The following is a 26,541-nucleotide window of genomic DNA, read 5'->3' on the forward strand; positions in this document are numbered from 1 at the left end:
GTGACAAGCGTGTGGGTAGTTCAACGAATACAACTACATATAAAGCATGTTCTCGAAGTTGCCTTGGTGGCTGTACTGGGTCTTCAAGTTCTGTGCTTTTGTGTCCCTTTATATTTGCTTGATGAATAATTTTGATGGTTGGCGTTAATATTGAGCGTTAAACCAAATATGTACCTAGTCGGTTTTTCATAAACTGACGCCGAAACGGGTGGGGGTGGGAGGGTAGGTACTAGGTAGTAAAACAAAGTTTTTTAATGTGTTTTGTGTGTTTTTTATTTTATTACTTATCATTACATAGCACTATTTTCAATCTTTTCAGATTAACATTCATCATCATAACTCGTAACACATACAAATTACAGCATGTTATTAGAAATTGTACTTTGTAAAAAATCTAAACGGGTGTAAGTAACACTCTGGGTGCCGAAGGTGTAAGTTTGAATCTGAGAAAAGTGGTATCAAATCAAACAAGATCATTGTGGTAAGTAATACTGTTAAAAACGAAGTGCTTACTCAGTTGCACTATAAAAACCATGTTCATGTTCGCCAAAGAAAAAATGATTTCATCAATTTAGTAGGTACAGTACAGTTGACATCAAAAATATCTTAACAGTGTAAGTGCTCAAAATATAAAGTACCTACATCATCTACCATCATAGGGCGTAGATAGCTGTAAAGATATTTTTGATGTGACTGTACATAATAATGTACTTCTATATTAATATTTTTTAATATATTGACACAGATAATATAATACTAGATATTGAAGAGGCACATCGCTTATATTAAAATTTAAGATAATTTAATCTACCTAATATAATTTGGTGTACTTCTAGCGTTGTTACACAAACAACTATTTTAATTTCACTATTGTACATGCATGGCCAAGTCGTTAGGTATGAAAAAAGGAGAGTCGATTTGTATGCAAATGATACAATGTATAATTGTAATTTGTAGTAATTTATCGTGCTTACTTAGTTCGAGTAACTTATAATTTTAGTGGAAGATTTTGTTTTTCTTTGTGCAATAAATTCATGTAGTCTTGTCTTTTTTATGTGCTAAAGTGCGCACAGCTTAAATCGTGGGTGTTGGACGTTTTGTCTTGTTGTGGTAATCACTTGTTATTTTTCATTTAGTGGTCAATTTATTCATCCTTTATTTAAATTAACACAGTCAAGTCACACGATCGATATATCTAAATGACTAAAGTACTTCGTGGTAGGCGGGTTCATTGCGACACATTAAATACCTTCGTTCGGAGTTAATATCTCAAATAATAATCTTCCACAGTAATCGATCTCTTCTTCTCTCCGTTTATTATCTAACAGATGTCACATGTAGGACACAGGATTTAGTCCCTCAACATTTTTAATAACCAGAAATGCGTTATTCGCGTCACCGAAATCTATTGAACAGGCAGCGCCATCTCTTGATACATCTGAGTCAACGGAAAAATATTAAGAAACTAATTCCTGTGTAGACGTACGTTACCGTTCGCGTTCCCGAAACAGTTAACATCGGGAAATAATTCCGGAATCGGTCACGACGAAATTTTCCCTGTGACAAGAAATATTAAGGAGCGTTGCCGGCAATATTCCCCAATGTTCCCGAGAGCAGAACAACTATGCGTCTCTATAGAAACGTTTAAAGTTTGAAAATTATAAATAAACTACGTTTAAAGTTCTTCGTGGTAGGCGGGGGCGTGGTCGGCGACGTAGTATTCCGGCGGCGGCGGTTGAGCGCCCGCGTCGGCGGCGGCGAGCGCGAGGTAACGCGCGCGTAGGTGGTGCGCGCTCGCTTTGGGCTGGCGCGCGCGCGTGAATATACCCTTCTTGTTGCCTCCTACTCGGGTTATACCTGAAAGAATAGTGTTTTGAGGAAGACTGATTTTCCAAGCTGGTATTTTTACCTAGTTTTCATTCGGATTCGATTTGCCCAGGAAAGAGATTTCTTAGAGGGAGTAAATTAGAGTTTCTCGCAATTTTCTACAAGGAAAGGGTGCTGGAAAGGAAAGGACAGCTGCTAGCTGATTCCTGTGCATGGATTGTATGGAGGATTTTATTCAGAACGCATGCCCAAAAACTTGTTGTAAGCTTTTACCTACTAAAGCTTGTTTTTTTTTCTAAAAAGCATTTATTTATCATCAATATGCCTTGGTCATATGAACGAGGTTGTCCCATTACGTACCTTGTCTGGTTGCGAAGTCAGCAAAATTCCATATGAATTCACCCATGAAAAATCCTTCTTGTCGCAATTTGTCGAATGCCTTGAAATGTTCAGACATAAGCGCCACTTGGTAGTCTTCCGAAAAGACGAACTCAGGTTTCTGGAAAAAAGAAATAACATGGTAATTTTTTCTTGCTTTGAAATATCATAAAGGTCCTTAACTATTTGTCACATTGATTGTCGGTAAAGCAAAAAAAAAAAGATCTTGCTCTTTTGTTGGCATCACAATAAATTCAGGGAAAATACGAGTTCGATTTGCTATACCTAGGTACCACCATAACGAAAAGATTGTGACTTAACAAAACACATCATTGTCTACTTACGGTGTGCATTCCCGCGATGGTGTCAGCACCGTACTCGGACATAAGGACCGGCTTGTTGTACTTGAGATGCCACTGCGTGCTTTCGTTCATCACTCTTTGCGTGATGTGCAGGAGCGATCCAGTTTCTGCGTACCAACCGTTGTATCGGTTGAAACTGATCACGTCCATGAATTTTCCCTGGTTAGAAAAAAGATAGATCGTGTTCAGTTGATAATTCACAGATGTGACTCGATGAAATTTTGTCTGAACACTTGATTGCCCTGGTTCCATTAGTGCATTCGAAGTTGTCTTTTAAAAAATATTGTAATTCCCCAACTAAAATTGGGAACCACAGCAGAGAATCGAAAGGACTTACAAAGGTCCAAGGACTCGGAGACGCAAAAATAAAATATTGTTTCTTACTATTTGGTCGTTCGGGTCTGCGAGTGCAAACGTAACTGCTCTGGACCGGTCGAGTTCTTTCACGTGACCAACAATTTGGCTGAAAAATAAAAACAGTTTTCTGAATAATCCGTGTATCAAAAATTGGAATAGACATCTCCTCAATCCTAGTGCTTGAATTAAATAAGAAATTTAGAATGATAATAGCTTTAAAGCTTGAATGGGTAATATTTTGGTCATGTCAATTAAACCTGGACAAGGCTTTTAGATGCAGTCTGCTAAGAACTATATCGCGTTACAACTCAATCAGTTAAGACCATACCTATTCACCGGGGTAGATCTAGATCTAGAGGCTGCAGTGAAGTGCAGTGACAATCAAAATGGTTTTCAGTATGTACCTATAGTAGTAATCGCAGTTCTTGTTGCTGCCACACTGCTGGGGCTCGTTGGCGACGGACCACATGATGACGCTGGGGTGGTTGCGGTCGCGCCGGATCATCTCCGTCAGCGACTGCTTGTGCTTTCTCAACAGCTCGTCAGTGTAGAGGCTAGAATGGAGCGTATTTTGCAAAAATACTTCTTAGAAAACAACGAAATGGGACACAATGATTCATGCAACATTACTTAAGTATGCTGTATTTTAATTGTAGCTTTAATTAACACATATTTCCAGGTGTGTAAACAGTACTCATACCTACAACCTATTTTGGATCCCTTTATTCGCATAATATCAGATTCTCAAAATATCAGATTCTTAAAATATTAGATTATCAAAATAGCAGAATCTCAATATAACCGAAATTGGACACTCAACGTGAAAAATATATTTGTATTACCTATACAGGGTGTCCAAACAGTAGAGGTGAAGCCGAAAATTAAATGATCATGTTGTCTACTTTAAATAAATATGAAGAATGCTTATTACCCGACTACGGCAAAGCAAAAGGAGGGTTATGATTTTGACAGGCTATGATGTATGTATGTTCATCTGTTCCCTCGTAACTTCTAAACTACATAACAGAATTCGACGAATGACATTATCATTAAAGCATCTTAATTGTCCGCTGGTTTATAGGCTATTATGGGGTTTCACAAAATCTAATGTGGCGCCCTCTGGCGGACAAAACATACAGAGTAGGTAGAGTAAAAATATAAAGTTAAGATAAATATGCCGTGTTTGGTATCAGTTGAAAGCGCTTTACTTGAACTTCATATAAGGCGTAGTCACACGATACATATACCTACCGTAGCACTTTGACAACGTGTGACTTCCAAACATGAAAATTACTGTGCAACTACTGTTCAGTTCAGTAGGTATTCTGAAAATCTTGTTTTACACTTTTTCAGCGTTTTTTGTCGTAGTTGGGTTTTAGTTTTTTTATTTTATTTCTGAGAAGATTATTATGTAGTTACATAACATGATTTATGCACACAGGATGTTTGGCGGAAGGTTAGACAAACTTCGTGGGTGTATAGGTAAGGTCATTTTAAGAATACAAGTTCGCCCATTTGACCCTAAGTGAGCTACTTTTTTTAAATTGTAATTTTTGTTTTTAGTTACTTACAGCGAACATGTAAGAAAATGAATTTATAATATCGAATTGTATAGGTAGACACAATGAAGAACTGAATACTGCCCTTAGAGAAGACGGCATCGACAGATCTTGGCTTCTAAGAGGCAAGATTTAATCAAGGCATGCGCGAATTTATAAATGCTACATTTTGGTAGATGAAAACAGATTCATTTGGTAAAATTATTATCATAATATGGCAAAATTTTACTTGGCAAATGTTTATATAACAAATGTTTTATTTTGCCAAATATTAAGTATATCTCAAATAATTTTTTGGTCAAATTGACACTTCACATACTTACCCACCGTTACTCACTAATCAAACATCCTTTATAATTTATGCGCATGATTGCCGCTGCATTTATTTTTAAATCTATGGGTTTTTTTGTGTCTTGATTGTACTTTGGCTATATTGAGAATCTGCTGTTTTGATAATCTGATATTTTAAGAATCTGATATTTTGAGAATCTGATATTATGCGAATAAAGGTTTGGATCTGCATGAACGTCTTTTGTATGAGCGAGGTACTCATGGTCATGGTTGATCAGGTCAGGATGGAGTTTAGTACAAGTTGATATTATTTTAATTTTATAGGGGTTAAATAAATGAACCATGCAATTCCAAAAAGCAAGCTCATTTATTCAATTTCTTACCCTATAAAGTACTGCAAAATTTCGAAGATATTGTTGGATTGAGAGCCGATCCTACAGAGAAATAGCTATAAATCCTTCAACTATTAAGTATCTTTATTAATTGGTTGTGGGGTTCACTGGTGATACTTACAAAGCGTTGACACTAGGACACTCTCCCACAATCATGATGCCTTGTTCATCAGCCAATTGGTAGATTTCTTCGGCGTATGGGTAGTGCGAGGTGCGGAAAGCGTTAGCACCTATCCACTTGATAAGATTGAAGTTCTTCACCCATAGCACGGGATCCCAGCCTTTGCCTCGAAGCTGAAATTGTTAAATTATGTCATTAATTTTGTACCCTAAGATCGGTTTTTGGTGGGTTCATGTGTGAAATGGACACATATCACTCCACGAGTTAGTCCACGTTTTCAATTATTGTTCAAAAGGTTACTTACATCAGAATCTTCGTGCATTCCAAATCCTCTTAGATAGAGTGGTTTCCCATTAAGATATACCGATTTGGTCGTCCAGTTAACAACTCGAATGCCTATTTTTTCGCTGTAAGTGTCCAAAAGGTCCCCATCGCTTCCAACTATACATACCTATAAAAGATATAGAATACTGTGAGTTAAATGAAAGGCAAGCCACGAGCTGACCGTAAGATTGTTATCACAGGTTATAGACATTTCCTAATAAAATGGATCTATAAATTCGTTTCAGCCAAACGCTCTGTCCACTGCTAGAAAAAGGCCTCATAAGGTTTTTATTTTTTTACAACAGCCGGTCCTGCATTGATCGCGTCCAGGCGCTTTCCGTAATATTTAGTATACTATTTTCTATTTACCTTGAAGGTATACAAGTATCCAGGGTTCGGGTGCATCAAGTATGGCCACCATAGGTTCGCGTTGGCTATGTCTACCACACCGACGCAGCTCAGCAGAGAGCCCACTTTGGTCTCGTTCTTGTCATAGATCTCTACCAAGCAGTCCACGTCGTTTCTACCTCCTTTGTAGGTCACGTTGTATGTCACTAAGCCTAATGGGACAATAACATAAGTTTATTAAAAGTCTAGCCAAGTACATCGTGATTTTGATGTACGATATTTGCAAGAACTGTACTATTGATAAGTGAGCAGGTATTGGTCTATAGTACGTTTGGGTTTTCCTTTGTTACCTGTATATCCTTGTATATCAGTTTGTGTCACTATATCTTCTATGTAAGTTTGTGGCGTCGAGTATATGTAGACCGTTCGATGTATACCCGCGTAGTTGAAGAAGTCGTATCTGGAAGAGATTATACGATCCCACGTTATACTTAGTTTACTATTGAAAATTTTACTTAATGGTTAAAGAATTAATTCCTAGCCTTTTTTGCTGATGGAAATTTATTATTTTCTTTCTAGGTTTAGCCCTTGAATAAGTTATAACCCATAGTTAACGATTTCAATTTATCGGAACACGCTTTATTGGTTAGGCCTAGTTATAGAGCTCTAGATTACTTCTTTGTATATGGAAAGTGCAGCCCAATAGTTAAATAAATCAACTCAAGAGTTTATTATTTATGACATTTACATATTTATTTGTGGCATTGTGGGCTCTCGGGCGATAATATCAATTTGTCTTTTGAAATCTAATCTAGTTCTTCTCTAGATTTGATTTTGATTCTAGACATAAATATCAAATCACGTCAAATCAGGATGCTAATCTCAAGGTGGTTATGTTTTATCAAAATGAATTTTGACATTGGAAGATCTAAGTAATCACATAATTCACTTTGATGCTGGCGTCACATATTGGCGATACAACACTCCAAGTTATAATATTGGATCCAATACACCTGGTACCTCGCATTGTGTGAGAGGGATGGAAGTACTTATACGAACTTCTACGTTTTTCGGAATAGCCCCACAGTGATTGGTCCCGAGGATTCTAATCGACTTACCCATTCTCTTGTGGTATCGTGTTCCTAGTGAGCAGATTATCCACCACCACAGTGAGAAGGTTGCTTGAGTTGAGACTGACGAAGTCTGTGATCTCGGCCTCGAAAGGCAGGTGGCCAATCTCGTGGGAAGCCACCTCCATGCCGTTGACAAACTGAAACAATGTTATTAAAATCTTTAGCGTTAAGAGTTACATTTAATAACTTGAAAAAGAATAAGGAATTGCCTGAGCTGAGGTGGGAACCGAACCTATCTATTCTATTCTAACTATCCAAACCTATCTATTCTATCTCTAACTACTTCAAATTCAAATATTTTATTCAGTGCATAGGCCCTTTCCAGGGCACACTAGTACCTACTCGTACTATCCAGCATTGGTGATACAACCTTGGCAGTAACAGTGTATTACATTTGAACGGTAGTTTTTCCCAATGTCTAAGTAGCTCAGATGATCAGAATAGTCGCGGTAAGCGATGGGTCGTGTGGGGTCGTGGGTTTGATTCCCACCTAAGGCATTTCGATTTTTTCAACTTAAGTTTATGTAATCTTCACTGTAACTGATGTGACATCGAATAGTTAGTTTATCTTTGCAGTTTGCAATTCCACATTCGGTTTCGAAACTTCTAAGTTTATCTACCACAGCGTGAGGCTATCTAAATGTACTAAACATTTCTATGTATTTAGCACCAATACCCCACGTCTTAAAGCCGATAAAACTTCATAGATTGTAGGCTTATTTGCCAAAGTAATGGCTAGCTTAAAAACGTGACACACCTACTTAGCTAAATGTTAAGCATGAAATCTATGTAGGTTAACTAGGTGTAGCATTACTTACATACTGACTATATCTACCTATTTACAAGAAATTAAAAGTTCTTGAGTAGGTATGCAAGTATTATAAAGAGGTACTCCCTCCCTACTCCTATATATATATTTTTTAATTTTTCTTTAAGTTTAATTTGAATAACATACCTACATATTTGATTTCAGAAGAAAAGACGGTAAAGGTACCTAATGCAAACGCGTAAAGTGAAGACTTAATGCTTCTTCATTTCGTAAAAAACTTTATTCACCATGCACTTAAAATGCAATGACGTAGATAACACAATATTATTATTCTTCAAATCGATAATAATATTGGAAGAGCCATGTTTGCTGTATCACAGCAGAAAACAAGTTTCGATAATATACGAGTATTCCTTTACACACTTAAAACGTGTTGAATGTAATCAAACAATATTAATAGCCAATAAATATGATTCGGTATGATTATTGGTCATTATGTGAGCTGTATAGGCTGTGGATAGAAACATTGGGTAACACGACTGCACGAGGTCAGCGCTTCGCCCCTTAGCCTATGCAATTGCACTAGACTGACGCTGTATAGGTACTGCCTATTTATGATTGTAGCTGTGAGTATTGACATGCATAATTGCTTGGTTAGTTGATGATAATTTGAGTGTCTAAACTATTGAAAGAGGTTAAAATGTTTACTTGTCCAGCAGTGGACGTCATTTGGCTGAAACAAACGAAAGAACCCATTCTTGAAACTCGGTTTTTTTTTTCAATTTTTGGTATTGATGTTTGTATGACAGAAAAATAAAACAGTAGGTACGTGATAGAACTAAGTTCATTACTTAGAGTAGAATTTGTTTTCATATATGGTGAGATAGATTGCAGATAAAGCTCTACTACGAGTAGACTAGGAAATTAATGAGTTGTTAGGTATCTTCGATAACAATTTTCTGAAGTACCATCATGACCTGCACCATGATACTTCTGTACCCATATAAAGTGCTACGAGTGCGGAAATAGGCCGCGACAATCAAGCAATTGCGACTGTCCCACTGGACACCTCGAGGTTCGACGCCCTTCGTCGCAAACATTATTGGAGTGTAACTTGATACTTAAATCTAGTTCCATTTCCTTAAACTAACTCGTTTGCATTTCTATGAATAGGTACTATCGACCCAGTAAAGTAATTGGACATCATCCCAGTATAATATACATGATCAACAGGTGGGTATAGTAATTGGACATGAAATTGGACATCATCTCATGGGATACTGCAGTATCCCCAGTCTAATACACATTATCAACTACTTAGTAACCAGTTACTAAGTAATTGACTCTTGTCCAAACAAGAGCTCAGTTTAATACAAACATGATCAACTAATTATTTCTTAGTGAGGATTGGAAGGGCGCTACCAACCGGTTATCATTGGGGGAGGCCTATGTTCAGCAGTTGGACGTCCCATGGCAGAAATGATGATGATGATGAGGATCGAAAAGCTGACAACACGATTACTGTTTTATAAAACTGCCAAGAAATACTAGTTTTGGAAGAAATCTAAATATTAATAACAAAAAACATTGACTGGACAAACTCGTTTCATTTCAAATTAATAAACGATAAATCCGTGTTTATTTTTTATAAGCTAAAAATAAAAGACATCGAACAGGTGTGGTGCCCGATTTTTTTTATATTAGGACTTCAATATAGTTTTTTTACTGAGAGAGCTAGACCTTCAAGGTGACAAAAATATTCGGATGAATATCAGCATATTACCTAGCTATTTTATCAAAAACTTCGTACCCTTCATTTTTACCAATTTAGGCTCCTTTTTTCAGTTATGCAACTTACCACTTTGGCGTTATAGTGCACGCTGCTGAACCTCAGCCAGACCCGCTGGTCAGTCCAGCCCCGGGGCACGAAGAACCGTCGGTCGTACCACACCACCCCTTGGTGGTCGCGCAACGACGTGTCTTCCCCTACGTCGTTGTAAGACGATGGCACTGGCATCGGGATGACTGGGCCTGTCTGAAATATAAATGAAGTTTGTAAGTGACTAACTAAAATATGGTGATACGTTTGCATTAATTACTTAGGGAATTTTTACCCAGAACGGGGCAGCTCTTGGCCGCATCGCACATAATGGAGAATTGAATTAAGAGCCGTATTTTCGAAGTTCACCTGGAATCCATCACAGACGAAATATGGTGGTGGTAACCAAGTCGACTTATAACAAGACAACCAAAACGAACAGAAAGTGTTGTTCCACTTTGAAGGTGATCTTACCACTATCTCTGGGCTATTTATCGTTTTTATTTACATTAACCATAACATCTGGACTACAAGGATCCTTTATTTATTCTAATAATATCGTTTGTTGCACGTAAAATGTGTATAATTTATTAATTTAAATTGCTACATAATTATTGCTTTTTTAGCTCTTTGCGTGTCTACATGCTTTCCTTTCACTATTAATCTAGATTATTTATCTGTAATTGCAGTTACCTTTGCTCTATAATAGCCATAAAAATATGATGACGGAACTGGGTAATTAAGATTACAGCATCTTATTACCACAATTAAACTATTAATTATACAAAATAATTAAAATTCAAACGCTTTTGGTTCCAGTTGTTTGGTCAACTAGAGTAGGTAAATGAGATAATAGGTGCTAAATTATTTTAACACAAATGAGGTGTCAAGTTAACTGGGCCATCGTAGATAATCTGTTCAATATTAGTTTTACCAAACAAAGTTTTAAAACACGGAAAAATTACATTATATTTCAATTGTAAAATTGTTTCATCTAAACTACGTCAGATCCCAATTGAAGACTCAAGTACTATTATTGTTTTAATTAATGTTTCAAACATCGGAAGTTCCTAATTTACATACTTTTAGTACCGACATTTTTAACTAAAGCAACCATGATTAAAATAGGCACAGTAAAAATCGCTAAGTAGTTTTAGTTTTTATTTGTGTTATACAGACTACGAGTTTTAAATGTTGCAACGTTTTGGGACAACAAACTACGCAGATGTGAAAGTAAGATAACTTTTCTAAAATACTAACCTTAAACAAATCCTGCTCCTGCCACCCGTTCAAGTACCCATACAGTGGGTTTGGCGGGGACTTCCTGAAGTTCCATATCCCGTCCAAGGTCCTCAGGTCCCTGGTCTCCGTAGCGCGGGGGTAGAGCGCACCCCCGACGTGCTTGTTGATCCGTTTGACCACCGGTTGGATGCCATTCTCGTTGGTGGTCACGGGGACTATGGCACATACTAAGGTTACAACGGTCCCCAAGACGAGCAGCAGTGGGGATAGCCGTAGCATTGTCTGTGGACAAATTATGAAGGATTAAGAGATGTTCATTTCTGATGGACATCACTTCGCGCATTGCAAAGGCCAGAGCTACCTTCGCACAACTTCGCCCCATATGGCAGTCACGGAAATTGACCCGAAGGGTCAAGATCAAAATAATCGGGTCTAACGTTAAATCCGTTCTGCTCTATGGGTGTGAAACGTGGAAGGTCACCAAGGTTATCTCGCACCAGCTGCAGGTCTTCATCAACCGCTGCCTTCGCCGAATTCTGGGCATATACTGGCCCGAGAAAATCTCCAACGTCGAGCTATTGGAACGCTGCCACGAAATTCCGATCGACCAGCAGATCAAGCGCCGCAAGTGGAACTGGATTGGCCACACTCTCCGAAGGGACCCCGATCACATCCCTAAGCAGGCTCTGGATTGGAATCCCCAAGGAAAACGCAAACGTGGTCGACCCAGGCAAACTTGGCGGCGCACTGTAGCGGACGAGGCGAAGAAGATCGGCAAGACCTGGAGCGAGATCAAGCGAGAAGCTCAAGACCGAACGAGATGGAGGACTGTTGTGGACGCCCTCTGCCCCATCTAGGGGACATAGGACCATAAGTCAAGTGATGTTTCTTTTAGTTCATACCTACTTATTATAACTTGATACTCGGGTATACATCAGCTACGAAAGAAATCATTAATTCGGTATCTGATAGTATTTAAAACCACTTTAGGTCGTGAATCTTAACCGATACCTACTCGTAATCATAATCAAATACCTACACTAAATTTCTTGGTATATGTAGAGGATTTCAACGCTAGATAGAGCCTTTTCCAAGTTAAAAACAATAGAAATAACTTTAAGGACCTACATGCTACATCCTTTTCCTTTAATCTACAATTCTAAAGTCAATTGACCTACAAGATTGTAAGACACGAATACAATAAATTAGCAATTAGTAAGAAAGAATGTCCTGACTCGCTTGAGCCATGTGTTTAACAAAATGATGTGTGTACAAGTGTAAATTATGCCAGTGAAACCTATTTAAGATGCGTCCAAGGCGGACGTTAGCTTAGCTTAATATCGCATGTGCTGTTTTTTTTAACTTGGGTGATCGATTCATTCAATCACGGACACATTTACATCTTAATGAGGATTATCACTCTTGTTTCATAATGTTATGAAAGATGATCGGCTCGTGAAGCAAGAAAGTGACACTTACTTAGTTGCTAGTAACAAGTCTTATTGTAGGAATCGAAGATACTCATTAATGTGACAAATAAAATACTTATTTTTTATTTGTCACATTAATGAGTATCTTCGATTCCTACAATAAGACTTGTTACTAGCAACTAAGTAAGTGTGTGAATGATGTTTGCTGCTTACTTAAGCAGCAAACATCATTCACAACTATTAGAAAAATAATCAATGTAGAGCTCATACGAATCAGCTTATTTAAAAACCCAAAAAAATCTAACTAAGTAGCGCAAATTTTTTACAACTTAGCCTCAAGTGTTTCTACTTAATCATGTAATTAGCTAATTATCTATTATGTTGTTGTAATAAACAGTCGTTAACGTTGAAAAACTGATGCTTTACTTTTTGTGTCTGCAGTGCCATATGGAACAGCGGTCAAGGTATCGATGTGTAAAGTACTTTCGATCGTGAGTGGAAAATTGGAAACTACATTGATGACAAATCAGAAGAAAATATGAAACGCGATAGTTCGATCGTTTCAGTGGAATAACGTCCACGACAAAGGCCTCGTCCAAGGATTCTACAATGACCGATCCTGCACTGTTTGCATCCAGGTAAGTAGGTAGGTACTTCTCATAATAAAATTAACTCATTCGATCGATAGTTAAGTAGTCCTAAATACTTCGTGACTCTGACTACCCATGGGGGTATCCTTAAGATCCTAATATATTTAGCCATTTATGGCCATCGTTGTTGACGGAACTTTGTTTTTTGTTTAGGTATTTCAGTGTGCCAAAATCTACCAATGATCCTGACGGAGGAGTATCACGGCTGCGATGACCACTACATTTAGGCTAACTTGGTTTTAGTGTGGTGTATTCAATATTAGCTTTTATCAGATTTATATTATTCCATCTTCCAACCTTGCTATTGAAATTCATATTAGGTAAACCAACAAAGTAGTAGGCAGTCATGCATGAGTGGTATAGTACAGTTCTGATGTTCAAAGTGATATGACATCTATTCATTTAGGTATCTATCTATTGCTTCTTTGCACAGGTTCTTAGTATTCTTAAGTATTGTACAGTCGCGGAATGAAAAGGTTCGTCACCTTAGTGTCGGTTTTCGCTTGCACCAAAGAGTCAAACCTGCCAACATAACAGTGCAAGAAACAGTGCTGCTAACATTTAAATAAATATGACGTTTGCTGACGAATAAGGTTTTGCTTGTTTATTTTTCTATCCCATCAGTGCAATGCAATGATGACATTGACCAATTGACAATAGTTTTTTTTTATTTAATAGACATAATAATGGCAGGTTGAACCAACAAGAAGGTTTTAGTTTATCAATCATAATAATCTTCTTGACAAGATAAATCGTCAAACAACTTTGATCTGAATAATTTTGAACTTTACTGACGAACAGTTAAAGATTATTTTCTCTAATTTGAGATTATTCTGTAACATAGTTTCAAAAGGTAATATGTGCTCGCGATTCGTTGAAGGAATCAATTTGAAAACTGACGAACCTTTTCATTCCGTGACTGTACATAGGTACACGACATTACATAAAGGTACCTACACAAACGGCCACTTTAACCCATCGTGCGCAAACTGTTAACCCGTTAACATAATAATAAAGTATTATGTTACCATAATGTTACGCTCAAAATATGCACTACATAATGGCTATGTAAATCGTACGCATTGGTGAGTTGTTACAAAACGTGCTTTCTACCGCATGCGGTAAACAAAGCTATAGAATGCACTGATCAAAATTCTGCGTCGGATTCCGACGGACTCACTGATACATATAAATCAACATACTTGGCAAAATGGTGTTGAAATTGCACTCGGGATACAGGTTTTTAACATCAAGTTTACGGCAGGCATTTGGACTCTTAATAACCTAAGATATATCCTAACGAGCTAACAATCTCGAGGTCACAGCAAAAATTTCCTCGTTTTGTTTTGAAGATCTATAGGCACATTAAACATATTAAAATGCGTTTGTAAATCTGTTTTTTTTTGTGAGCTTCGTAGCGTTAAATAAATATTGATGGATTTCAGTAGATACCTCTAGTAGGAAAAACTTTCGAGTTCGTTTCGTTGCGTATTCAAAGTGTCATCGAAAAATTTTGTATGAAAAATTAAACAGNATTTGAAAACTGACGAACCTTTTCATTCCGTGACTGTACATAGGTACACGACATTACATAAAGGTACCTACACAAACGGCCACTTTAACCCATCGTGCGCAAACTGTTAACCCGTTAACATAATAATAAAGTATTATGTTACCATAATGTTACGCTCAAAATATGCACTACATAATGGCTATGTAAATCGTACGCATTGGTGAGTTGTTACAAAACGTGCTTTCTACCGCATGCGGTAAACAAAGCTATAGAATGCACTGATCAAAATTCTGCGTCGGATTCCGACGGACTCACTGATACATATAAATCAACATACTTGGCAAAATGGTGTTGAAATTGCACTCGGGATACAGGTTTTTAACATCAAGTTTACGGCAGGCATTTGGACTCTTAATAACCTAAGATATATCCTAACGAGCTAACAATCTCGAGGTCACAGCAAAAATTTCCTCGTTTTGTTTTGAAGATCTATAGGCACATTAAACATATTAAAATGCGTTTGTAAATCTGTTTTTTTTTGTGAGCTTCGTAGCGTTAAATAAATATTGATGGATTTCAGTAGATACCTCTAGTAGGAAAAACTTTCGAGTTCGTTTCGTTGCGTATTCAAAGTGTCATCGAAAAATTTTGTATGAAAAATTAAACAGCGCCCCCTATATTATAGCCGCCCTAGGGGGCGCTGTTTAATTTTTCATACAAAATTTTTCGATGACACTTTGAATACGCAACGAAACGAACTCGAAAGTTTTTCGTACTAGAGGTACTGATTAGTATAAGTAGGAATAGATTTGATGTTTCTTTAGCATCACATAGAGGCTACAGAACAAAAGAGGTGAAATAGATGATAAATTGAACTGTTAAGTCAAGACAGAGAAATTAATTAATAATTATTTATTTTTCAAATAATAACTTATGCACACACGCGAAATAAAATAATGACGTCCGCTTAGCTTAGTATACGAGTATCTTTAAAAAAGAGACTGACTATCAAATAGTAAATGAGTTTATTGCGCGTCTTCCATTGACGTATCCAGGATTATTGTTCAGGGTGGCCCGGACCCTGGCGTGAAGCAGCAATTAGTATCGTAAAATATGTAGGCAGATATACTCGTATGTCTCTACGATTTTATGGGGTGGGCACTTGACAAGTACTTTAACAGTTAGTTGGCTATTTTTAACCAATTTGCACTACCTGTATTGCATTATATTAATAAGTTCATATTAACAATCGATGTATTACATTAATGTATAATGAAGAATGTTCACTAATTGTGTTTTTTAGCTTTCTGTATTCTCTGTTAAAAATAAAAAATACACGTGAAAAAATTATTTCGATACGTCCATTAGTTTCCAAGATATTTAATTTTAAAAGTGCGGGCGGCGGCCAGCCCGCCATTTTATGCGCGTGACGTTATATTACAGTGACTGGCTCATATTTGTATGGGTGGAATCTTGCAAGCTGAATTAAGACCCACTTCCAGGCAACCGATTAAGCTGAAATTTCGCAAACACATGTGATTTGGATGACCATGCAATATTATGATGACATGGAGCTGATCTGATGATGGAGCTGGAAGGTGGCCATAGGAACTCTATAATAAAACGACTTAAATGCATCGAGTTTGGGCTCGTTCGTTTTGTATTGATGAGTATTTTAATTCTATATAGTAATCAGGGTCTAATGATGAAGCTGGAAGGTAATTCGCAATAAAACGACACAATCGCATCAAGTTTGGGTTTGGTTCAATTTTAATTTCTGTGATGGGTCTGGGTGTTAATATGTATAATAAGTTTGTATTTCCAAAAAAAAATGTATTTAAGTATGTTTATATCAGTTTTCTAGTGAGCGGACACTGTGAATGTACGTCACGCGGGGTCGCGTGACCGTCGGCGGGACTCAATATTTAAGCGAACTTTGAATGCCTATAAAATCATAACTACTGGGTATTTTTGAATGAAATAAAAACTAATGTATTTGTAAATGTAAAAGCTTAACTGTAACATAGGTTTCAAGTGATTTTGCATACCTAGTAACATTCTCAATTGATAAACCTACCTACCTACTTTCCGAACTAATAAATTAATCACTGTGACACTACGGAAGCAATGCTGTGTACATTATAGAGTGAAATAAATGTATTTATTTTCCGGGAAAAATACAAATAGGTAAATAGACATAATAAAAATATAATTGGGGATAACCTTGGACCCAGAAAAGTATCAAATGAAATAAGAAATAATAAAGTGCAGGATACTAGTATGTATGGTCTTTTGCTAGCTTGAAATGAATTTTCAAAAACTTTATATTTTAATTACTTATGTCCTTTCAATATGATACTCACTCAATCGCTTATGCATTTTCTATGTAACCGTCTGTCTGACACAAGTATGAAAAACACTAAATAAGTTTAAATATTAAAATCATGACGTCATTGTGTAACAGTTGATGATGCGTCGACACGGGCAGATCGTGCGCACAGATTTTATGGTTCCTATTGTAACTAAGCATTTTGCGATATTACAAAACCAGCTAGCGTGAACAGACAACAAAGCGGTGTTAAAATTCTAAAATTTAATTTAAATAATTGACCAAACAAATCAACATTTTTGGATTTTTTACCTGAAATCCAGAAGTATTCCGGCATGTGTTTTTACAGCTTAGACTTCTTATTAAAGCCTGTTGATCCATCGTTAAAATTTAAAACGATTTATAAGGAAAACTATAACGGATAACGTTTTATAATCATGTTTAATCACACTTAATTGGGCACTTTATACTTTTCCAAACATTTTAAAAGTCAATTTTACTTACAAATACTTTAAGTAAAACATTCAGTCACCTTCGAAGTTTAAAAATAATTTGTTAACTGATTGAAAATAGTAAATATGAAGTGAAATGTAACTAAGTGCAATGAAATAATTAATAATCCTTACAAAAAACATCTGCAGCATAACTGTATTATTATGTTACCTTTGTTAATTAACTAATAATAAAAATTGAAGTATGAATTAATATTAATTAATGAAAATTCAACTGTTCACTTCGTTTTCAATAAATTAGGGTAAGTAATTTATACGCGTCGTAATAACGGTATGGTTTCAGGGAAACTGATTCGATTATTCCTGAAAGCTTAGGTAAGTATTTATAGTTTCATTAGTGTTGTGTAATTTTATTTTGTATTAATGCATTAAAAGTAACATTTTATTAAGATGCGAGTAATAAAATAATATTAATTGAGAACCTTTTCCTAAAGATTCGTTTTGAAAACCCGGTCAAAAATTGAAGCTTACATACTCAATCAATAATTCTCAATTGATCATCCCTATAAAAATATTTTTAGATGAATTAGTTTAGACCTATATATATTTATTCCTAGATGGCATGTGTAGCCAAACCAAATACTTATCTAAGTACTTAAAACAAAAATAAGTAAGTATTTGTCTAGATACTGGCGCGCCGATTACCGCGTCCAGTAGACAGGATTGGTCATGTGATGATAAATTTATATTTTGGATGTATGCTGTACCACTTGGTATGTCCTTAAAGATACCTACCACTTCAATGGGTTTATCCATTTTGCTCTGTGATTACTTTCTTGCTCAGGTACAATCTTTTATCTGGTTTCGTTCGTGAAAAGAAAGATTATTTTGCAAAATGATCATCGGTTTCAGCACCTTTATCATATTTAATATCTTATGATTCTTATGTGAATTATTTTAGCGTTGGTCTGTTAATAGCAGTAATCTATTTCCTTAATCGATAACCAATGTTTTAAATTAATGTAATTGTTGAAAATCTAAAATAAGCTACAGTAATGAGTCATGGGCTTTTGCCCCGAATATAATTAGGATCGTATCGATTACAATGTTTATCAGTGCAATTATATTGTTTCAACACATTTTGTAAATAAGGATGTTAAGGAACTTCACCTGTATCGTGATAACATTTTTCCTGTTGGCAGAACTGTTTGCAAATTTAAATTAATAGGTTTAAGTTAACATGGATACAGCTATGTGACTTAACAGCGAACAACACGTTAGGCAAGTCTAGTATCACGTAGAATATGTAATTATTCTAACAAGTAGCTTTTTCAAATCCATCATATATTTCCTTTACAGTACCTACATATTAATTCTTGTTTAATTGGAATGTACTTAGGTACGATAGGTACTTGTAAAAGCTCTCTTCTGGAAAAGAGAGCTTTTATGTAATGTAGGTAATGTTGTACCTAACGTTTTTTGCATAGTTTACTTTTTATTTATTTTATAAATGATCATTTGTTATGCCTTGCAAAAGGTGCTATTGGATTACTCCAGTTGCAAGACGGTGTGCTATTTTTTGGATATAAGTTGGATTACATTTCTATTTGTTGAATTCTTTTAGGTGATTTACAATATAGGTGATGAATTTTGAAAGCTTTTGATGGTCTCTTCTTTTTTAATTAAATCTGTAAGATTGTATGGTTCGACATTGAGCATGGAGGAAGTAATTTCGCGATTTTGTCGTTGTATTACAAATCGGGGACATTGTGTTAATAGGTGCTTCCACGTTTGAGAGGTTTGGTCGTCGCAGGGACAATTCTCAGGACTATAATCTAAGTTGTGATAAATTGACTAAAAAGCTTGGCCAGCTGGTGGTCATTTGTTTTTGCCACGGGTTACTCCAGGCCAAGAGGTAACCTTCTAATAAGTTCATTAGCCTTATAGCATAAAAAAGTCGATTAAGAAAAGGAACTCGAATAGCTATCAAAAGGTCACCGCCATCGTTTGCCTCTGCGTGTGTTTATGATGTAATTTTTATCTTTAGAATGACGAATGAAAAGTATTTTGTATTAAAAGCTTTGATTCATATGCAATATTATTAAAAGTCAATCAGCAATTAAGTAGGTATTTAGTAAAGACTATAAGTGAAGCTTACCAACTTCTTCATACCCTAGAAAATATCAAAATTACGGAATTACTCGTACAATTTTGTAACGATTTGACCATGACACGTAGTACAAAGTTATAATGCATAACATTGTTAATGGTGCATTCTGTTCTTTGGTGTAATCTGCACGCCTATTAAAATTCTCAATCCTTCCATCCTACTGTTGAATACACGCATTGTGCCCTGAGGAATGCTTTATCGGTGATCTCGTGAGGTGCAGTCGCAAATAGAAGTGTTAATCGTTAGATTGAATTAATATAAAATCTGACGATCGAATAAAATCGCGGAGCTATCAAATTCTAATAATTATGTTTGGTATACCAGGAATTATCGTCTTATTTTATTTTTCAATTTAAAGCCTCTTTATGCTGCTTTCTCCTATTTTTTTGTAAGTTTTTCTTGTGTATGCTACAATGTAACCTTGTTGGTGTTTAAATTAATAAATAAATTACAAATTAATCTAGTAGTCGAAGTGAAATATTTCATATCCTCATACTAAATACCTTTGGATTATTTTCATTTGATATGATTGCTATCTATAGCAAACATTTTTTTAAGGTTTAGTTTAGGCAATTGGACTGCTTAGGCATTTAATATAGCATTAATTGGAGAATGAAGCGTAAATTCTGCTTGACGCATGCATGACGGCTGTTGACGGTATCAATCATACTCAAATGAAATGGTTGTTATTAAGATTGTTATATAGCAGGTTCTAGTTATTTATATCCGTTTTCTAAATCCATTGTCTAATTGGGATCGGACGTAATACCCGCATTATGAATAATTGATTAAATAGGATGCATAACGCGTTAAATTGATTTCAATGAAACTAGATTTGCCTTGGCTACAACATGATATCACAGGAAATAATACACTCGAAACATTAAAATCTGGATGGGTTTAAAAGTCCCAGTTATGAGCATACATAGTCATTAGCCACTTGAATTGATTTGCAAGTTTTGAGCATGTATTTCTATTTTAATAATACGCACCTGCCAATAAAAATGGATATATCAATTATTTTTTCTTGTTGTGCCGGATACACAAGGCACGGATTAAGTACTTAAGTATTCCATTTTGACGTGAAGTGTACGAGTGCGGTCTGGTGCGGCATCATTTAGTGGACTTATCGTCCGATCAGACAAATCATGAATAGGCACAATCCCAGGTCACAACGTTTGGTTGTTTGCCGGCACGATCAAGATATCATTTACCTGTGAATTCCGTGTCCAAACATTATTATTACGCTTTTTTAAACAATTTATGAATATTCATGCGGTTTGGTTGTGTGACCGCTCTGAGACTATCACGCGTGAATCTAAAATTCTAATTGTAAAAATTCGTACTTAAATCCATGTTAAAATTAACTATTTAAAACAATTAGGAAGTACTAAATATCAAATAATTTTAGGTGTAATTCAAAAACACTTTTTTCGATTTCATATTAGGTACTCCTGCTATTTACTACCTAATTAATATTAGGTACATGGGTAGAATATTATAAATTAATATCTTTAATGGCTTAGCCATTTTTTCAGGAGGCGAAGTGCGAAAGGATAAAATGTCACCTTTTTTTGCCACCATCTCCAGCAGTGGACTGCTTATGGTTGATAATGTTAAAATAATAGCTAAGTGTTAGAAATAGGCGCAAATGGAAATATTTTAAACTAATTTTCAACTGGAACACATTGCTTTAGTTAAGAAAATTGTTTGCAATTAAAGTACATTTAGGTAAACGCGCACCACTTAACCTAGTAACTGTATTTTAAAAATTCATTAAGTCAAAATGTTGTTCTGAACGAGTGCAACGGTTAAAATTTAGCACAAAGGTCTAAGAAGCCTAGTCGGCCCTTTGTGTGGTTTTAAACTAGTTAAACAGTTAACTGGACCTAATGAAATGTCTCATTAGACCAATTGCCTTAATTACGTGTGGTTATTAAGTATTTCCTTTCTTTGGTAAGAAACTAGACAATGTTAGGTTCATCCTGCAGATAAATTACTAAATGTGATCACTAAGGCCCAGTTTTTTGATTCATAGTTAAAATAACAAATTGTTAAATTTTGCTACTAATGGTTAAATATTAACAAAATGTTAACTAAAAGTTTAAAAATGTACTAAAAGTCAAGCTAACCATTGTTCGAAAAACATTTTTTTCTGATATTTAACCACTTGTCATTTGACATCTGTCAAATTTGACCAATTGGTTATTTTAACTACGAATCAAAAAACCGGGCCTAAGCTTTGATGTCTTAACCTTTTAAAAAAAGATCAAAAAAGTAGGATAAGTAGAGACAAAAATAATATCACATGTAGGTAGGTACTCACATACGATGATCAGGGATTGAAGTTGAAAAGATTATCTGCAAGTAGGTAAGTACTAATTTCACAGTGAGTGAGTGAATTTGCAGCGGTAAAAATCAATATTCGTATGCGTAATTAAAGGTTCGACCAAACCAACGCGTGCAGCCCGCGTGTGCGATGGCGATGGCGCGTTGGTTTGGTCGAACCTTTAGAGTAAGAACACTCAAGCATACAAATTTCCCCAATTTGCCGCGATTTCCCTAGGATCCCATCATCAGACTTGACTTGGTGACAATGGGATCACATCGGGAGTATCCCCATCGGAAAAAAATTGAAAAAAGTTTCATCGTAGGTACTAGCTTCAAAAATGAGGATTTTCCACTCAAACTTTCATCCCTTATTTTTATTAACCCCTTGAGGGTGACATTTTTTCAAATTTTAAAGGCAATATTTATTTATATTTAATCAACAGCCTGAAAAATAAGTTTCAAGAATTCAAGATTCTAATTGGTTCATTTAACCTTTCATCCCCCTTTTAACCCCTTACAACCGCTTTTTCGCATTAAAAATAGCTTATGTCCTTTCTCAGACTCTGTACTATCTGTGTACCAAATTTCATTCAAATCGGTTCATACATCCTTTCATCCCTTTTTTCAACCCCTTACAGCCCTTTTTACGCATTAAAAACAAAGCCTATGTCCTTTATCAGGCTCTAGACTATCTGTGTACACAATTTCATTCAAATCGGTTCATACAACATTTCATCCCCCTTTTCAACCCCTTAAAACCCTTTTTAGCAATAAAAAGTAGTCCATGTCCTTTCTCAGGCTCTAGACTATATGTGTACCAAATTTCATTCAAATCGGTTCAGTAGTTTTGACGTGAAAGCGTGACAGACAGACAGACGAACAGACAGACGAACAGACAGAGTTACTTTGCCATTTATAATATTAGTATGGATTCATAATTACCTAGTTAAGAACAAACACACTAAGATGTTTTTATGTAATTATAAACACATAAAATTATCTTCGCCTTAATGAACTTATTGTATGAGTACTGTTAATGTTTTGATCAGTCTATGAATAATTTAAAATGTGACTTTGTAGAGACTCGAACTGGATAATTATCAGAAAATAAAGATCTGCATAAAAGTAATAAATAAAAATAATTAATGTTCGTAAATAATACATATAATGACTGTTTGATTATGCTAATACGAGAAAGTGTTTACTAACTTTTTAGAATAGGTATAAATTGTTATGAACAAATTGTATGGAATTGCATTTATTGCGAAAAAAATTTTATTATCTATTGACAATGTTTAAAGTGGGAAAGGTACCCACTATTGGGGGAGGCCTTTGTCCAGCAATGGACGTCATTTGCCTAAAACGTTACCTACCGTAATCAATTGTTTAGTTTCAGCTACGTTTATTAATTGCTGGCTTCGTTCTGTTAACATGCTACGTAAAGGTTCACCGTTACAGTTTCGCTAAATTAATAATTAATATTTGTGCGTTAAATCATGAAAATGGGTACGTTTTATCGGAGTGGTCACGCATCGCGAGCGCTGACAAGGAAACTGACTCTGACGTGTTTTAGGGAAACAAAGTGCGACCCAGTTTGGCAAAGGTAAACACGGCGTACCCATGCCGGCCATGCGGACAACAGGGATGGACTGAGATGAAGAATGACATTTGCAACAGTCTATTGTTTGTGCGTAAGTAAGTAGTAAAATGAACTGGATTTTCTGTTTTTTCTTGAGTTGTCTGGAAGAGATCAGTTTACATCAGATACGGCCAGATTGTGTCGATTCAATTTTGTATTTCTTTTGGTTGTTAGCTCGAGACCCACGCACTGTTACGAGCTCGCTAAACTCTGCTCTGTCACAACTCTTCTTGGTCTCCCCTAAAGAGTATTTTATCAATAAACTTTATTACGTTTCATGTGGTGAGGTATTGAACTTAGGAAGTGTGGTCATCATATTATCTATGACTGTGGAAGGTACCATTTAATATAGGTTCGCGCTCTCGATCCTAAGGAGTTTTGGTATTTGGAAACATCGGAATTTTCTCCAATAATACCAGAATTTGAACGTCCAAATATTACACTACTGGAATTCAGTTTTTCACTTTTTCCAGATCCAGCCCTGTGTTTGGAAGTTTATATTTGTTCACGCACACTTCCAGCCTTTATCAGGCTTTAATGTGGTTTACGAGCACTATGACCAAACATTATATGCAGTGGACATGAAATGTTAGCATGCGTAAACTCTACAAAAATAAATTAATCTTTTACTTCTGTTTACAGGTATAAACTAAGCCGTAGTTTATCAGAATTTTATATTTCAGTTACATAATTATATGTATAGCAAGGATATGCGAGAGAGTATCATCAGGTCATTTAGTCTCTCGTGTCGAGGTCCTTCAGGAGATCCACCCTTTTGAATTTACCAGAAGTAAATGGAGTAGGTAAAAGTAAGTATATTTAACAGCATTTCATGTAAAGTCAAGATACTGCATTAAATTTATCATTATTTCAAATTATGACAGATCTAAAATGAAAGTTATGAAGGTTTATGTTTGTTTCCTGACTACAAAATTTTTCTTATAATTTCAACTATTATTGGCTGGATGAAAGTTCATACATTCAGTTTACATTGTGTATTTCTAAATTCAATTTACCCAGGTCACGGATGAATATATGACCACTCACTTTGCCTAGTGCTTCGTCTACTTAGTATTCCTTGGTAGCTAAGTTACATTATCCTGTAATGTGGTTTACAATGTTTTTATAGTACTAACACATCGGGCATAACAGATTAAATAAAGTATCGCGTAACTTCAGTCAAACTAAAGTCAATATTACTGGTCATTTTTGTTACAAAACAGTTCGTAATAGAACTACATAAGGTTCAACAGTTTACCTTGATGTGCTGTCGTCCATACCACAGTAACTATTTCATAATTCAATCTTATATGAACTTCCTTATTAAGTAATTTACTTCTATACGTTAGTGTTATGTCTTAATGAGTTTAATTAAATTTTAACATTAACAATCCTGAACAAATAAAATAAGATAAATGTGGAAGGAAAAGACTCCTTAATTATAGAACAGTTTATGATGAACTAAGAAAACCAAAGGCATGGAAATAAATTGAATACCTATTTAAAAACGAATTAATAATTTGAATAGAATTTGACCATCCATTTGTTAATTACTTCTTAAAGTAAAAATAAATGTTAGTAATATTTACCTAACTCTCCAGGCTTCTTTTTTCCTGACGTTAGCTTGTGTATAACTTTACGTGTATAAAAGGAACTTTTTCACAGACTTTAGTGAACACCTATTAAGCATTGCAATAATGCATTTGATTATATACCCATTGAAGCTAAAGGAATGCAGTCGGCATGCCGGGATTGGCAGGAATCCCGGCAAGCACGTGGTTGCAATTTTATCAGTGACATGGGCATGTGGAAGTTCTGCAATAGCTATAAATCATGTGAAATCTAGACTATCTGCGAACTATTCAGAATTTACGCAAACCCTAGTATTAGGGATATAATGAGGAATATTACCATTTTTTAGTTAGTTGGAAAATGTTCGTTGGGAAAGGTGCGCCTGTTATGTAAAGAGCTTAGTAAATACTTACTGAGCTAAAAAGCGTTGAGCGATATTTTTTTTAAATCTAATGAAGCCTAAACTACTTTTAAAAATTAATTCAAATAAAGACATTGTGAAACATCGGCATAAATATAATACTTAATGCTCATAATTTTATGCCAAATTTCATAGTAAAACAAGATGTTTCTTTTCATTATCGATAAGTTTCAGGTTTTCAGGACGCTTTCCCATTGTTTTCCTACTTAGATTGAATTGGGGTCAAAAAGTTATATTTTAAAACATTTCTGTGTAAAAAAACATAATCATCTCTCATTTCGTAACGTGACACAAAATTCATGAAGTTTTTGTTGACATTAATTTTGTTGTCATTTTGTATCGGGCTATTGTTTCTTCGATCAAATTACAATAAAAATTCTTTATGTTACTAATTTTGTAGTTACCATGGTGTTTAAAACAATATCGTTGATTGATGATTAGTAGTAATAACGTTAACGGCAAATAGGGGTCACTGCTTCATTTTAATCTTACGCTTATCGTAACGTGTGTTGACGATAGTGAACGAGTCACAGAAGTTTTATATTGCTGATGAATTCATTATTATGTCAGAATAACAAACAATGATAAAGCTTCAACAATTTGTCCTGTTATTTGATGTGAATGGAATATAGAAATACTTATAAGTGCGAAAGTAAAAAAAACCTTAAATCGTATTTTCGATGTTTACTTACTTTAGGTAAATAGTTTCCTGTAGAGTAACGAGTATTTTGTCACTCACTTAATTCACCGACTCATTTATAAACAAAGACTATAATTTTCATTAAAGTTAATTAAAATAGGGCTACAATAAAAATGACAAGAAATAAGACGTACAATTTGAAATACAATACGATGCTTGATTGTTTTGGCGCGAAATTTAAGAATGGAACGCAAGCGCGGTCTCCGCCAGACGCGTCGGCGGACTGGTGGATGTAAAAAAATCCTTGTCAATGATCGGAACGCACCGGCATAATCCAACCAAATCTAAGCACGCACAAAGCCGTGTAATTCTCGCTTTGATAGAGACACAACTGTGCGTGGTCGGGTATAATATTCACTTTCTAGCGAAGGCGTGATTGCATTGCACCGCTGCAGTGCAGCGATAAAAACAA

The 26,541-nt window shown here is 35.5% G+C and overlaps 1 protein-coding gene across 2 annotated transcripts; it reads right to left on the bottom strand.

The window, feature by feature from the left end:
• Positions 1-255: 255 nt before the first annotated feature.
• On the bottom strand, positions 256-26,439 carry LOC114356996 (beta-glucuronidase). 2 transcript variants are annotated; one of them, XM_028310410.1, is made up of 14 exons: positions 26,122-26,436; positions 10,941-11,204; positions 9,720-9,896; positions 7,078-7,229; positions 6,310-6,419; positions 5,981-6,171; positions 5,592-5,738; positions 5,288-5,460; positions 3,329-3,478; positions 2,952-3,030; positions 2,550-2,726; positions 2,188-2,326; positions 1,682-1,857; positions 256-1,650 (listed from the first exon to the last, which is right to left on the bottom strand). In XM_028310410.1, exons 2-14 carry the CDS (start codon positions 11,199-11,201, stop codon positions 1,645-1,647), a joined length of 1,938 nt encoding a protein of 645 aa, XP_028166211.1. In that variant the 5' UTR covers positions 11,202-11,204; positions 26,122-26,436; the 3' UTR covers positions 256-1,644. The 2 variants fall into 2 exon arrangements, with proteins under 2 accessions (XP_028166211.1, XP_028166212.1); XM_028310411.1 differs by lacking the exon at positions 256-1,650 and having other exon boundaries at positions 1,676-1,857; positions 26,264-26,439.
• Between the last annotated feature and the right edge of the window lie 102 nt (positions 26,440-26,541).

This window comes from Ostrinia furnacalis, unplaced genomic scaffold (genome assembly GCF_004193835.3).
Source record: "Ostrinia furnacalis isolate ACB-3 unplaced genomic scaffold, ASM419383v2 OfSCF3015, whole genome shotgun sequence".
In the NCBI taxonomy this organism is placed as follows: domain Eukaryota; kingdom Metazoa; phylum Arthropoda; class Insecta; order Lepidoptera; family Crambidae; genus Ostrinia; species Ostrinia furnacalis.